Here is a 14,211-nt window from a genome sequence, read left to right on the forward strand (position 1 = left end):
ACTGTCATTATCAATAAAAAGTTAATTGATGGTAGGTACTAGTCTTTTGGTTGAAATCAAATAGATTACCTATGCTGTCACCTGATTACATACCTAAACGAAATGTACCTGGTTTTACATCTATTCTGTGCACAGAACACTAGTACTCCTAGCGGAGATTCTGTGTAAAAGAGATTCTAGTAGACATTTTAAGCACTACTTGCAAGTAAACCGTTTAAATATACCTAACTACCATTATAATATAATGATTATTTTCCAAATTCAAAGTGCCAGAGCCAGTGCTGCACCGGAAAGAAGTAATACTGACACAAATCACTGCATAATAAATAAAGGCATCAGCCATTAGAACTTAGAAGCTTGACCTGTATAGACTGTGCTGTACATATCCATACACAAAACAGACTATGCTTTACTTTTCTGAATAAATCACTTTATAACATACATAGATTTGTATTGTGATATAATTTATCAAAAACAAAATCACTGTTATGTGTAGTTTTATCAGGAACATTCCTGTAAACCCACACTTATCTGTAACTTTGGAGTATTACTATTTATTTACAAGGTCTTGCAGATTGTGTTTTACATAATAGGTATATCCAAATTAAATGATAGAAAATATTTAAATACCTACTAAGGAATTTTAGGAAATAAAATTGTATACAAGCTTGTTTACATTTTTAATTAAAATATAAGTAGGTTACAAAGCAAATCTGAACCCACAGAAAATACAATAAATTGTATAAAAATGAAAATATGCAAAAGCACCATTAATTTTTTTTTACATTGCAATAGGTATACATGTAATGCTAAAGCTCCCAGTACACAATGACCTGTGACATGCCACGCTTTACAATGCACAACTATAGGCCAAGATCAATTGCTGTTCACACAATGGCCCATGTCTCATTGTTGCCTGGCAAGCCACTTGCGATGGACATACAGCGCTCAGATTGTTATAAATCAATAAACCTGAAAATTTCTTCATTGCTCCACGATACTGATATTTTAGGCAATCAAATACTATATTTTAATATAAAAATAAAATTCTAGCAACAAAAAAGTGCACTATCGCAGTCAGCGGTCGGTGACGAACTAAACACTGGCCCATTGTGTGAACACCACAGGGCACACTACGCCACGATTCCTTTAAGTGTGCCCAATTGCGCGCCACGAAAGACAATTGCGCGCCATCATAATATACAATTACCCCGTGTACACCATTGTATTGCCATTGCAATGGATCAGCATGGGCCATTGTGTACTGCGGGCTTAAGAGTTTTAAATGTTTATCACAAAACTGGTATAATACATAGCTCTACTTCTTATTTCAGTGTAATTTAAATACATATTTCTATTTGGTTAAATATGTTATTTAATTTCTAATTTATGCAATTTTATTACTAATCTTTTTTCCAAATCAGTGTATAATTATTTGAAGGCATCTCTACAGTGTCTATAAGTGATAAATTATTATCTTCTCCCAACTTTATAAGATCACTTATATCTCTCAATCCCCATGATGGATTTCTAGCCTTAAGAGATGCATTAAAATCAATGTTACTTTGTGGTGTTATGACACCATCTTTACTGTAAGGTCCATAAGTTATCATCAGAGCTTCAGATTTTAAATATGAGCCTGCATTTTGAAATAATCCAATTGTACATTCATATGGGCTGATATGAATCAAATTAGCACTGTACATATAATCGATTGTACTCTCTTCAAAACCATAGTTTGAAAACTTGTTCCGTACATCTAATAATATAGGTTGCAATATATTTTTTGTATGGCAGTGATTAGCATAATAGGAAATACTTCCAAATAAATTCATATCAATGTCACTTGGTTGGAATTTGACACCTGGAAAATTGGGAGCAAAGTGAGCTACATGCTGGCCAGACCCTGATGCTATTTCCAGAAACAATGGGCTTTCGTCTTCAATTTGATCAACATCACATAGAATAAATCTTTTCAGAACTTGTAATATTGGTTCTTTATTTCGGGAAGCAGCTGGATATATAAGTTTTTCTCCATTATACCTGTGGAAACATAAATAACAAAGTTTGAAAAAGTTTATAGTAAATATTCTGTACATATTAAGTTTCATGCACTTACCCTTCGTTTTGTTGAATATTTGATGCAAAATCCCTGCTTTTGGACATTGGTCTTGAAGTTGCCCAAAACAAGGGCCTTAAAAATTGTTTCAGTAATATTTTTGCTGTGGTACCTATATTATGAATGTCAATACTTAATAATGTATCCTATTGAATTCGGCAAGTCTGCTGCTAAATAAAGTTAAAATAATTGAGCTGTAGTTTATCTTCTTGAGGTAAATATAATATCTTTGAACGCTTAAAAATTAAACCACTTAAACACAACCGCTGTACTCTGGAAATTTTAATAGTGAAAATAAATGAGATATCTTGGTGGATAAGTGATGGTCTAAATATTTTATTCTTTTTCGTAAATATGAAGCCTAGAAATATATAAAATAGAAAATTTCTATTTTCTACTTCTACTTCTAGCCGCTAGCCTTTTCAGGGTAACCGGTTGACATTTGACATTGACAGATGAGTCATGAGACACAAGTTTGAAGTGTCAGTAACTATTCGGAGGAGGATAGAAAGGCTTTTAGACATAAATATAAAAGACAAAATCTATAATGATAATTTATAAGTGGTGTATATTATGAATACTTTTCTATACAATTACTGTAGTTATATTATATTTGACCATATTTGACCCATGTTATAACTATAGCCGCAATGTGTCAATTCACGTGGTTCACACGTGGTTAAAATACGCCAAGTGTGAGTCAGACTGCAGACAAGCCGATATGTAAACTGTTCACCCATCGAATTTATAATCGCACTAACCGTTCCTTAACCTTAATTTTAAATTATTTGTTATTCTAACGGCAACAGAAATTCAACCCTTAAAATTTCAACTAAGTAGGTAACTATTACGGTTCTTGCGGTACATCCTAGTGAGTTGATGGCAGACAGACAGCGAAGTCTTACGAATAACTCCCGTTTACCCTTGTGTAGGTACGGAGCCTCAAAAATGATAATAACATATTATTGATATTATTAAGATATTAATATAGTAATCGTCGTGTCAAGGTCTCTGCTATGAAAGTATTCTGAAGGGGCTGGGTCGTTTATTAAAAAGTTTTGTGTGTAAAAAATTCTAAATTAAGTAGATATAGGTCTACCAGAATCTGATGGCATATTAATTATGGCTGTTTTCCAATTACAGAGCATAATGCGACTCAGTGGCGCACAATGCCGAATTATGCTGATGCTTAATTGGAACGTGAAACGCACCAGCAGGTTGCGCTAAGTTCAGTGTTGAAAAAAAAAAAATATTCATAGAGTTAGCAATAACCTCATTAATGTGTAAATAAAGTGGTATACATAATAATTGGTTGAAAACTATTTACGGTTATTTTAAGTAATTTGGATTTACCTTCATCCATACTTATATTGATTTTTTTAACACAATTTGAATTAACTTTGATTATTTCGAAAGAAACGAAAGCTTTAAATTTTTTTCCAACAATTAATAATTATTTACGATAAATCGATTGCACGCATCAATTCACGCGCATTACTTTTAAGAGTGCTCAATTGTGCGAAGCATTGCTGTAATTGGAACATTCAACGCTAAGCATTATGCCGCATAATGCGCTCTAGTGCTGTAATTGGAAAACACGGTATATTTAAGAAATAAAAGATTTTCATGTGGCAACTTATTTGACAACTATCAAATTGGTTGTCAAATTATTGGTCTTTTTTGCAGTTGATGAATAATTTTTAGGATTTTGTCTAAAAAATCTTCGAAAATGTTGAAAAAGCCGCTGCGATCACAAGCAAGAGGTGTTGTTTATAATGTGTATAGAAAAACATTCGATGAAGAAGGGTCAAACACATCACAATTTTCAATTTTGAAGATTTTATTGGTAAATTTGACTTACCCGTTTTGATACTTTAAATTAAAAAATATTATGTGTAGGTATCTATAATATTGTTTGTTGATTAGAATATAATTTTTGAAAACTTATTACAGGAGTTTCAAATACGGCTATTAGTCAAGTCCGAGCTGTCCAAGTCAATTTTATAATGTGTGTATCTGATAATACTTACGAAAATAAACATAGTTTTATTTTATTTTTATTTTATTTTATAAAAAAATTATAAGCAGTTTTGATCTACATTATCATTATATCGATATTTTCACATGGCATACTGGTAATGAATATACAAATATAGGTATGTGTAAATAATAATATGTAAGTATTACCTGTATAAAAGTAATATTATGTATAATTGTATATTAGGTATACATGTAAGTATGTACCTACATATAATATTAAGTGGATATCTCATTATTAAGTACAGTATTGTCCACTTATGTAATGTGACTAATGATATTGAGGTCAAAATAAAAAATAAGCAGTATCAAGATCGTTCAGTCCATTTTCCCCAGGGTTGCACACTCAAAATTTTGATTTCCCTAATTGCCATCAGATTCTGGTTTACCTATACCTATAATTTTTTCCGTCTAGTCAACCGAAAATGTAATTTTCAAATCGATATTTTAGCTGAGCTTCCTTATAAACTTTTAAGGTATTTTTTGAACAATACTTTTTATTGTACTTAAGTAAGTATAAAAAAAACAAAATTTGATTTTTTGTGTTATTATGTAATATTCTATACGTATTTCTTTCTATTCTTAAATAATTTAATAAACAGTACAGCCGCATCAACATCAGTTAATATTTTAGCTAATTGATTAATAAGAACAATTATTAATGTAAGAATTTGTACGATAACATATTGTGATATTGATGTTCCTATCTCCAGCCAACTGCCAGTATTTGTAACATGGTATAACAATTGCAAACCCATTATATTTGAATATATGAGAACTATGACGTGAACATATCCCATTGGAGCCTGAAACAAAACAAAGGAAAAATCAATTTAATTAATAAATAAATAGCGATCTACAAGGATCTACACTTTCTTTACTTCTTCTGCTATTACATAGAAAGAATTTTGGTAGAAGAATTATCTTTATAGTTTTCGAGTTTATCCATTACAAACATACGAACAGACGAAAACTTTTATTGACGAAAATGTATCAATAAAAATCATTAAAATAGAATTCTCACCGCTTTATGCAGAAAATAAGTACGTAGGTACGTAACTTAAGAATTCAAATATGAAATAATAGTCGAGTAATTGTATAGATAGCCGGAGCGAGCAATAAGTAAGTAAAAATAATCATGAGAACTAATCAAAGATAAGTGAACTACTGACCTTTGTTAAGTTTTGGATGGCTCGGAAACAACAGGCAACACTCAGTTGTGTTGACAGAGTTTTCATGATTATCAAAGCCATAATAAGAAATGGCTTATATGAGGTCGTAAAGCACAGGACCCATCGCACTTCATAAGAATTTAATGAGTCGATATTGCCAGTCCCAAAGTATGATAGTACGATGTATAAAATCTGTTTTACGATAAGGAAATACATTAAACAAACAGAACTAAGTATATAAATAGGCAATAGAATTTGGTCATAAATATAAATATGGGTGAATTCTTTATATATTGTTTAATATGAAAATGTTATAAGGTTTCAGAACTTGACTCCTATCAACGAATATGTCAAATGGTGTGTGCCTAATTTTTCTTTTTTTATTTTCATTCTACACTTTACAGTGGGTAGATTAAAAGGATACAAAAAAGAAAGCTCTTCTAAAGTCATGGCTGCTTATACTCCTTTCGAAAGATGTAATATGCTTGTCCATCATCTGATCTTCCGAATTAAAATAGTAATCAGTGACCTGCATAATCAAAAATTAAATAAATTTTAAGTTATCCCAATTTCATGTTTAGGTAACAAAATGATAATTAAGTACCTCTTTGCTGCCGATGTCAAGAAGTTTAAATTCGATGTACATCCAACATGTGATATTAAATATCAACGCAACAATAAAAAGACCCTCATGTGCGACAGATAATAATAAATAAAAAATTATTGTTGAAGAGTTAATTCCGAGAATACGGTTATTCAGTCTCTTGCTATACAAAAGTGGCAACACTGGTAAAAGAGCTGAAAAAGGGTAACATTAAATTAGCATTTATAAAAACTCATTGCAAAAGCAATAATTGGTGTTCGTTAATTTAAAAGTTTAATTACAACGGAAATATTATAACTGATTGATACTGTCTACCACATCGTAAATAAGTGTATGAGGAAAAACAAGAATTCCTTTTTGAAAATTTTATTGTACTTTTTAAATAAGTAGGTAAGTATGAACTGAAAGATTTTTAATATATTTTCGTAATGCTATTCGTCAGTAGATAGGAAAATTTTTCTTGAATAGGTACTTACCAGTAATTAACCAGCAAACAGTTTGCAATGCTTGTGAAATTGGAGCACCACCATCAAATTTCTTCGACTGCACAAATATTATTTGTAATGTAATAGTAAGAATTACCATTTGCACCACGCAAAGAATCACATCTCTCAAGTTATTTTTATCTTCACAGTTAGGGCTCAATATAAACCATACACAATATATCATAACAAGGAGCCATATAAAGCCGCCAAGATATCTAAAACAAATATAAGATCAACGTTTAGTATACATCATTTAAACAACTGGTAGAAATTTAAAATTATTATTTATCATGTAATTCAATATTAAACATAAGAAATTAATACATTATTAATACACTTACACCAATTCAATAAAAACATCCTTCCCAATAACAGGGGAAATTGAAAAAATACTTAATATCAAGCAACCCACTGGCCATGAGAGAAACAGTAAAGTGTTAACATTTCGTTTTGCTGATGAAAACATAGGCCACAAACTCATGCCAAGCAATGGTATACTGAGCATCCACCTATATGTAAATGAATATCCCTAGAAATAAACAGTTATCTATACATATAATAAATCTGTAGAAGGGTCAATTCTGTACATTGAAAATATTGAAAAAATAAATAGCAGGGGGTGTTACTGGATCGATACCCAAATATGTGATTAAATAAATTTTTATCTGTCTGTCTGTCTGTATGTGAAGGCATCACGTAAAAACTAACGGTTCGATTTCGATGAAATTTGGTGTAATTATACCTTATTATCCTGGGCATAAAATAGGATACTTTTTATCCCGGAAAAATACGTAGAAAAAAAATCTTAATTTTAAAACCGCGCGGACGGAGTCGCGGGCGGAAGCTAGTGATATAATATAATGAATCCATGCATCAATTCATTAATCTTTACTAATATTAGAAAGGTGAAGAGTTTGTTTGTTTACTTGAAAGCGCTAATGTCAGGAACCTTGCATCCAATTAGAAAATATATTTCACTGTTAGATAGTTTATTTATCGCAGAAAGCTATAGGCTGTATATCATCATGCTAAGACCAATAGAAGCAGAGCAAGGTGTGTAAATGTGGGGCGCAGCTAATCATTTATACATCCATTTCATAACATAATAAGTTGCATCTAAAATACCAATTATTTTGATGCATTACTTACAATAGCCATTGAACCGAATGTGTAACACAAAACTTCAATGGCCAATAAGGAGTAGCCCCGTCTATGGTATAACATCTTCAAAGTCAGTATCCAAAGCTTTACTGGTGATAAAGCATATAACCAGAGCGCTATTGGCAGCAAGAAGTAAATATAATACTGAGGTGGCAAATTTTGTGCTGGAAATAAATTAATTAACATAATAATAAAATCTTAAGTCAATAAACCAAGAGAATGTAAACTAATACATAGATATGATTACAACTTACCATAAATTAGATAACTATAGAGTATACCCAATAATGATGAAGTGAACAAAATAATTTTATCAGCCTTTTTGTATAAATTACTTTTGGTTTGATATTTTTTGTTGGACACATCAATTTGTGATACCATGGATTGTTCCATAAGTGTGCGTAGTAAATAAGCTATCCATCCCAAAAAGGAGATGGTAATTGTTGTTAGAAGTGGCTTCTGGTAGTAATTATGATAATAAACAAGACCAGCCAGACTCAAATCCATAATCTCTTCACTAAACATAATCAATTTCTCGTAATCAGCATGCTCTAACAACATTTCTGTAAACCTTATTAATTCTTTCACCTTCTTACCATCTAAGGGTTCATATGGTTTATATAAAATAGATATGGCATTGGCCTCAACATCAAGTCTCTTTGTATTGTATTGTGCAAGCAGTTGTCTACTATTACTGTATAATGCTTTAGCTTTATTTGCCAATGAAGAATCAAGTAGATTTAATTTCAATTGTCCCTAAAAGAAAACAAACTAAGGTAAAATTCTCTCACATATTTATTTAATAACAAGAACACAAAACTTAATAGAAAAATTAAAGTATTCCTTACCACAGAATTTACAGGTACAGGAATGGAGAGGAACGATGCCATCAGAGGTGTTAGGTCTGCTTGGTTTAAATCAAATCTATGTTCCTGAAACATGTAATTTGTTTCAGAATCAATATGTTTTTCTTCATCTTGAATTTGTTGCACACCAGCTCCCCAAAGAACATATGGAGTTCTTGTTTCATGCTCATATCCAGTGCCATGTGAACCTGGAAATTAAAATTATTCTATTCACTATGAAGATTACAGTATTCTCAGCCAACGATGAACCTGATCTTATATGATCTAACAACACAAAATTCTACAAATATTTTATGAGAATAAGTATATACTTTAAATTAGTAAAAAGAATTAATATACCCCAATCAGTCATTCCATGATCTGCTGTCATGAGGAATGTTGTTTTTCCATCATCATTATAGAAACTCCTTAAAAGGTACTCCATTTCTTTAATACCATCATCAACATTTTTTAGTGTAGTTAAAAAATTCCTAGAAATTTTAGAAAAGTATATAACAGTCCCTCAAAATACTAAAATATATTTGTATATTCAGTGGCGTAGCTATCATATGGCCAGGTGGTGCAGTGCACCAGGGCCCCGGAGCTCAGGGGGCCCTCAAACCTCAGCTTTGAAAAAAAATTTTTTTAAATATATTTTTTAAATAAAAAAAAATCTTGTGAGCAGGCTCGAGCCATTTTTTTTAAAATCAACAATTATAGAACTCCTTATTCAACATTTCCAACCTTGTTTCCAACACATGCGCCAAGCGTCCTCGATAGGCATGTGCTGTTTGTTAACGTTAGTTCGGTTATTTGGTAGTTTTGATGAGTAGTACATTGGATCAGCGATAAGCTCACGTGCTTGACGGTAGTGAGACCAATTCGCCAATTCCACCCATCAACTTTTTAATGAAACTTTCATTCGCTCTTGCCTTGCATGAGTTCTCATTTATGATATTTGTGGCGATGTTTTCAACTTTCTGGGGTCTGGGACGTACTACAATAGTTGACGCTAGGTGTGTCGCTGACTGTTGTAATTCGTAATTCCCTACTACCAGCCTTATTTCATCAAGTATCACCACTAATACTATGATTTATATTCCGCACATCCATCCATCTGGCACCAAATTCTGCTAGAACTCATTTTCGCTAAAAAAATTTCCGATGACAAAATATGTATTCGATACCGTTTGCAGCACAACGGTAACCGTATAATCTATGATAGCTCTCAACATGATCGACAACAAAAAATAAACAACGTTATTCTAAACTCAAATTCAAATTGACAAATGAGCTACTTCACGGAAAAAAAGAAACAGTAAAAATCGCAGTGTAAACTGCACAACGGGGTACTCACTTCATTTTACAGTGGAACAGAGATTTTAACAGTTACACTGGATTGTCTAAAGTTCGATACACTAAATTCATCAATGTTTCCAGTAAAATAGTGTTCAACTGTCAAAATTAGATGACATCACCGATTTTCATACTGTTCGCAGCAGCAACGGTTAGTGTTACAGTATTGGTATTAGTTATATACTACCCTCTCAAACACCGAACGGCCTGTGATCAGTTTCAGAAGAAATATTGCGATATAATTGAACCCAATTTCTCGCTCTAATTTCTTAATGTATATCATCTAATTCTCCCTCAATTGATGGTCTATTCGCCAGCTTTGCAAAGAAATTATAACAAAATTTGGCGTGTTCGAATGTGACCTTACGGAAGTGTATACAGCGATGCTACTGTTTCATACAATTCCTGTTACTTCCGCGGCAGCAGAAAGATCTTTCAGTAAACTGAAGATTATAAAAAATTATTTAAGAAACTGCATTCGACAAGATCGCCTTCGACATTTATCGTTGCAATAGAAAATGAGGCGGCATCAAACTTGGATTTGAGTGAAATTATAGACGAATTCGCAAAAATTAAAGCGCGCAAGAGATTGTGAATTGGGCGGAGAATTCTGTTAAAAATCGTTTTTCCATTATTTAATCTCATCTGTATAATAAATATTCTATATTGTCATGTGCGTCGTTGTTTATATTTTATTCCCTTTTTCTTCTATTAAACACATGGAGAGTCTAACAGAGACGACGTATGGATTTAGCGGTTAGCCTACTAGAGATAAGTTCACTTACTGTTTTCTATTCTTATTCTTATCAATAATTTTGAAGGTAAATATAAGTTCAAACTACGCGGAAAGAGGGGAGGAGGAGGGCCCGATTCTTTCCCTATGCACCAGGGCCCTTGTCCCCCTAGCTACGCCACTGTGTATATTTCTGTAGTTTTAAAAAAATAGTAAATCACTAACGGTGTTTTAGGTTTGTGAGTATGACCAGATGTATCAGTCCCTAACAAATGCAAAAAGAATATTATTTTATTACTCTGTAATTTTTTCATTAAGTTATTGTCATGTTTTGCTTTTTGTAAGAATTCCTTCACATCATCAAATACCCATTTATCTAGTAATGTAGTATTTTTATCTGAGCTAAACGATTGATCATAAGGGTCAAATTTCTTTACAAAAATATGGTCTTCTAATTTCTTGTCTTTGGTAAATATATCCACTATATCATATGCACCCCAGCACCATGTATAGGAACTTTGATTAAATAAAGAGTCAAAATCTACAGGGTTCTCTTTCCATCCTTTGGCGACAGCTGATGGGTCTTCATAGAAACCAGCGATAATCGCAACATGTCCTGGACGAGTTTCTGTGGGTACCCGTGTGTTAGAAATACCCCAACGTCCATATGAGTTACCTATTGATCTGAAAATAGTAAATACATTACATTAATAGTAAATACATTCACAAATATTTTTTTAAAATCAATGATGCTACACTCACCTTAAGTATGGCATAGTAGTATAATTTAAAAATGATTCAGCTCTAAGACCATCTACTACAAAAAGAACAAGCCTATCAGTAAGTGGCTCGTGTCTCGATTGATAAGGAGGAACATTTTTTACAATGGGTGACTTAAAATATATGTCAAATATTGAGAACAAAAATACAATGTGAATGAAAATGCCAATAAAAAACATATTGAAAAAAATTCTTTCTAATTTATTTATCTCTCCGGAAAAGTATTACCAAACATTTCAACCACTTTCAACCCAATGTTTACAAAGGGATGGTTTATTTAAAATATAATACCTATAGAAGAAAACAAAATACATTTAATAGAACTAATTGAACAAATTTGATGAAACTTAATTGTTATTTAGTCATAAAATTTCCGGTTAAATTGACTTTTATTAAAAAGTATTAAGAATCAACTGCAGTAAAATCCATAAAATTGTTTTGACTTTTGTGATGGTAGAATCTAGAATTGGTAGATGACAATGGATGACAATAATTGTCATCCATTGTCGTCATTGTCAATTATTGACAAAGACAATATTGACATTTGATGACATTGACGCAATACACAAGAGTGCGGTTTTGACCGAATCAAGTATAATGGTACATTTACACATTATTTTTAACCATTCACCTCGAAACATAATATGACGAATATTATGTTCTTATTCGAAAACTCTCATTTAAGACGCGAATCTCAAAGTGAATAGCTTACATAATATGCATCTTTTATATACAGCTTGCTATTCGCACGAATTACGGCCCTGTCTTCAAACTAAACTGCTGAATACGCCGTCGCCTTCGTACGGGAATAAAAAAGGCACTGGGCGCGGTTTCCCCTAATAAGTCTTTATAATTTCTTTCCACAGAACAGTAAAAACAAATAGAAGTGCTATAATGTCATAATTAGTATGAAAACCAGTGTCGCCAAACCCACACATTTAAACCGATAGTTATACAGTACACTACAAGTAAACTATGCCTTTGATTGGACAGCTTAATTTGAGTAAAAACTGACTTAGGTTATAAATTCAGCATTTCAATATGTACCCTAACGCACCCTGTTACGGTTTATTTTAATATAACATCCCTATGCATATTAGCTGTTTTGTTTCTCTTTGCTCCGAAATTCCAAATTCGAAAAACATTCAGCTACTCCACAACAGAGGGCGTTAGTTTTCGATAGATATAACTTTGAACCTCAACACATAGAAATAAGGTTGAAATTTGTGTCACTCTACATTAATGACATTGACTTGATATTAATCTGATGCTATGCTCTAAGGGATGTCAGCCTTGTTATCGATAATTCACAAATAAATATTTTTTGGTGCATTTTTTTTTTCTTTCTATTATATGAGCATAGTACAATGTGCCACATTTTGGAGTATGTTTATTACTACTAAGTATGTCTTTTCATATTATTATTATTAAATAAAAAACGGAATAGAATAGTATAAATCTATATTTACAAAATACAAACAGAACTTATGCATAGCTTAAATCTTGGAACTGCCGTAGATTTGTTCGGCATCCAGTTAACTCGTCACGTTGCATTTATCCATTTCTCTTTTAAATTAGCCTCTTTGGGAAATCTATAAATAAATTGGATAAATGAAAGCTAAGGAAAATAAAATAAAATTTAATACATATTTATAATGTTTGTCTTTTCTAAAGTATCGATACTGTCGATATAAGCTACAACCATCACTAAACCGAAATTCGTTTGTTTATTGCAATAATATTCCAGAAAGTCTTGTTTGCTGTTCAATCTATATTAGTACTAATTTCTTATGGATTAAGGTTCATTTTGACTTAATATTTTTATAAATTTTTGACAAATTACGACAAGCGAAGTTATAACATAAAATATATTTAAAATAAATAAATTAAAATAAGACTTACCGATGGTATGAAATGCCTCCATTGCTGATATTATTTCGTCTGCTATCATTTTTCCACTCTAATACCGAACAACACGCCCTAATTATTGAATAAATATGGAAAAAAGGTTTGACAGCTGACAACCGACTCGAATATTTTTCTGCGCACAACTGAGACCAAGTAAGGTGATCTTATCTTACTAGTGACACGTGGGCCACGCCCACATCGCACTTCTATTTAGTTTTTACTGTTCTGTGTTTCTTTCCAATAAATAATGATTCCCACAGAGCAAGTAATATAGATGATTCCTTAACTCCGGTGACATGGGAACTTTAACTGGAAACTCTACGCCCGCGCCGTAAAGTTTAATTTAATTAAAATATAGTTTCGTAAATATGTTTTTTGGGGCATCCGGTTGTGGGGTTCGTAATTCACGTGTACAGAGAAAGCTTTGATCAATATTAAAGAGGAAAAACCTTCAAGTAATGTTTTTATATCTGTGGGAAAAACAAATGTCTGAGGTGTGGTAGTGTCAAGGGTAGTGTCTTAGATTATACACCTATAGATGTAACCACTAAAATGACCTTCCTTGAAAGAGCGAGATCGTTAATTGTCAAACCCATGCAAAGAAACAGGACAGAATATATAGTTTTTGTCTTTGTCGACATGGCCGGTTTTATTGTTTGGCAAGATCTGAGTTGTGACAAACAAACTTGGCGTCTTTTGGATTTTTCTGTGATTGTGTGAATTTACAGTGTTTATTGCGTATAAAAATTGGATAATACAGAATATTTAGTGTACGTGCGATGGTGGGTTGCAGTGTTTTGGGTTGTAAAAGCCGGAGTGAGCGAAAAATTGAAGGAATAACATTTCACACGTAAGTAGGCGAAATTATCATTTCTTTCGTTATTACAACGCCAGATGATCATCGATTATGATGTTTTGTGATGAATTCAGTGCTGTGATGCCAAGAATATTGAGTTGTGATACGTGTTTTCACTATCTTAAAATAAAATAACGATTAACGATGAACAGTTC

General features: G+C 32.1%; 2 protein-coding genes across 2 annotated transcripts; both read right to left on the minus strand.

The window, feature by feature from the left end:
• Positions 1-667: 667 nt before the first annotated feature.
• Positions 668-2,577, minus strand: LOC123700034 (methyltransferase-like 26). Its single transcript, XM_045647178.1, has 2 exons — positions 2,120-2,577; positions 668-2,043 (listed from the first exon to the last, which is right to left on the minus strand). Exons 1-2 carry the CDS (start codon positions 2,164-2,166, stop codon positions 1,404-1,406), a joined length of 687 nt encoding a protein of 228 aa, XP_045503134.1. The 5' UTR covers positions 2,167-2,577; the 3' UTR covers positions 668-1,403.
• Positions 2,578-4,687: 2,110 nt separating this feature from the next.
• LOC123698241 (GPI ethanolamine phosphate transferase 1-like) lies at positions 4,688-11,581 on the minus strand. Its single transcript, XM_045644859.1, has 12 exons — positions 11,275-11,581; positions 10,738-11,196; positions 8,784-8,914; positions 8,427-8,632; positions 7,833-8,334; positions 7,567-7,742; positions 6,759-6,946; positions 6,409-6,632; positions 5,933-6,126; positions 5,753-5,857; positions 5,329-5,520; positions 4,688-4,962 (listed from the first exon to the last, which is right to left on the minus strand). The coding sequence occupies exons 1-12, from the start codon at positions 11,469-11,471 to the stop codon at positions 4,717-4,719; spliced, it is 2,820 nt and encodes a 939-aa protein (XP_045500815.1). The 5' UTR covers positions 11,472-11,581; the 3' UTR covers positions 4,688-4,716.
• Between the last annotated feature and the right edge of the window lie 2,630 nt (positions 11,582-14,211).

Source organism: Colias croceus, chromosome 1 (assembly GCF_905220415.1).
Source record: "Colias croceus chromosome 1, ilColCroc2.1".
Taxonomy (NCBI): Eukaryota; Metazoa; Arthropoda; class Insecta; order Lepidoptera; family Pieridae; genus Colias; species Colias croceus.

Excerpts from the sequence above, each read along its gene's own strand:
- LOC123700034 (XM_045647178.1), bottom strand. The coding sequence starts at position 2,166 with ATGTCCAAAAGCAGGGATTTTGCATCAAATATTCAACAAAACGAAGG. Across the intron at positions 2,044-2,119 it reads AATATTCAACAAAACGAAGG|GTATAATGGAGAAAAACTTA; the intron begins GTAAGTGCATGA and ends ATGTTTCCACAG.
- LOC123698241 (XM_045644859.1), bottom strand. The coding sequence starts at position 11,471 with ATGTTTTTTATTGGCATTTTCATTCACATTGTATTTTTGTTCTCAATA. Across the intron at positions 8,335-8,426 it reads CTGTACCTGTAAATTCTGTG|GGACAATTGAAATTAAATCT; the intron begins GTAAGGAATACT and ends GTTTTCTTTTAG. Across the intron at positions 7,743-7,832 it reads CTATAGTTATCTAATTTATG|CACAAAATTTGCCACCTCAG; the intron begins GTAAGTTGTAAT and ends ATTTATTTCCAG.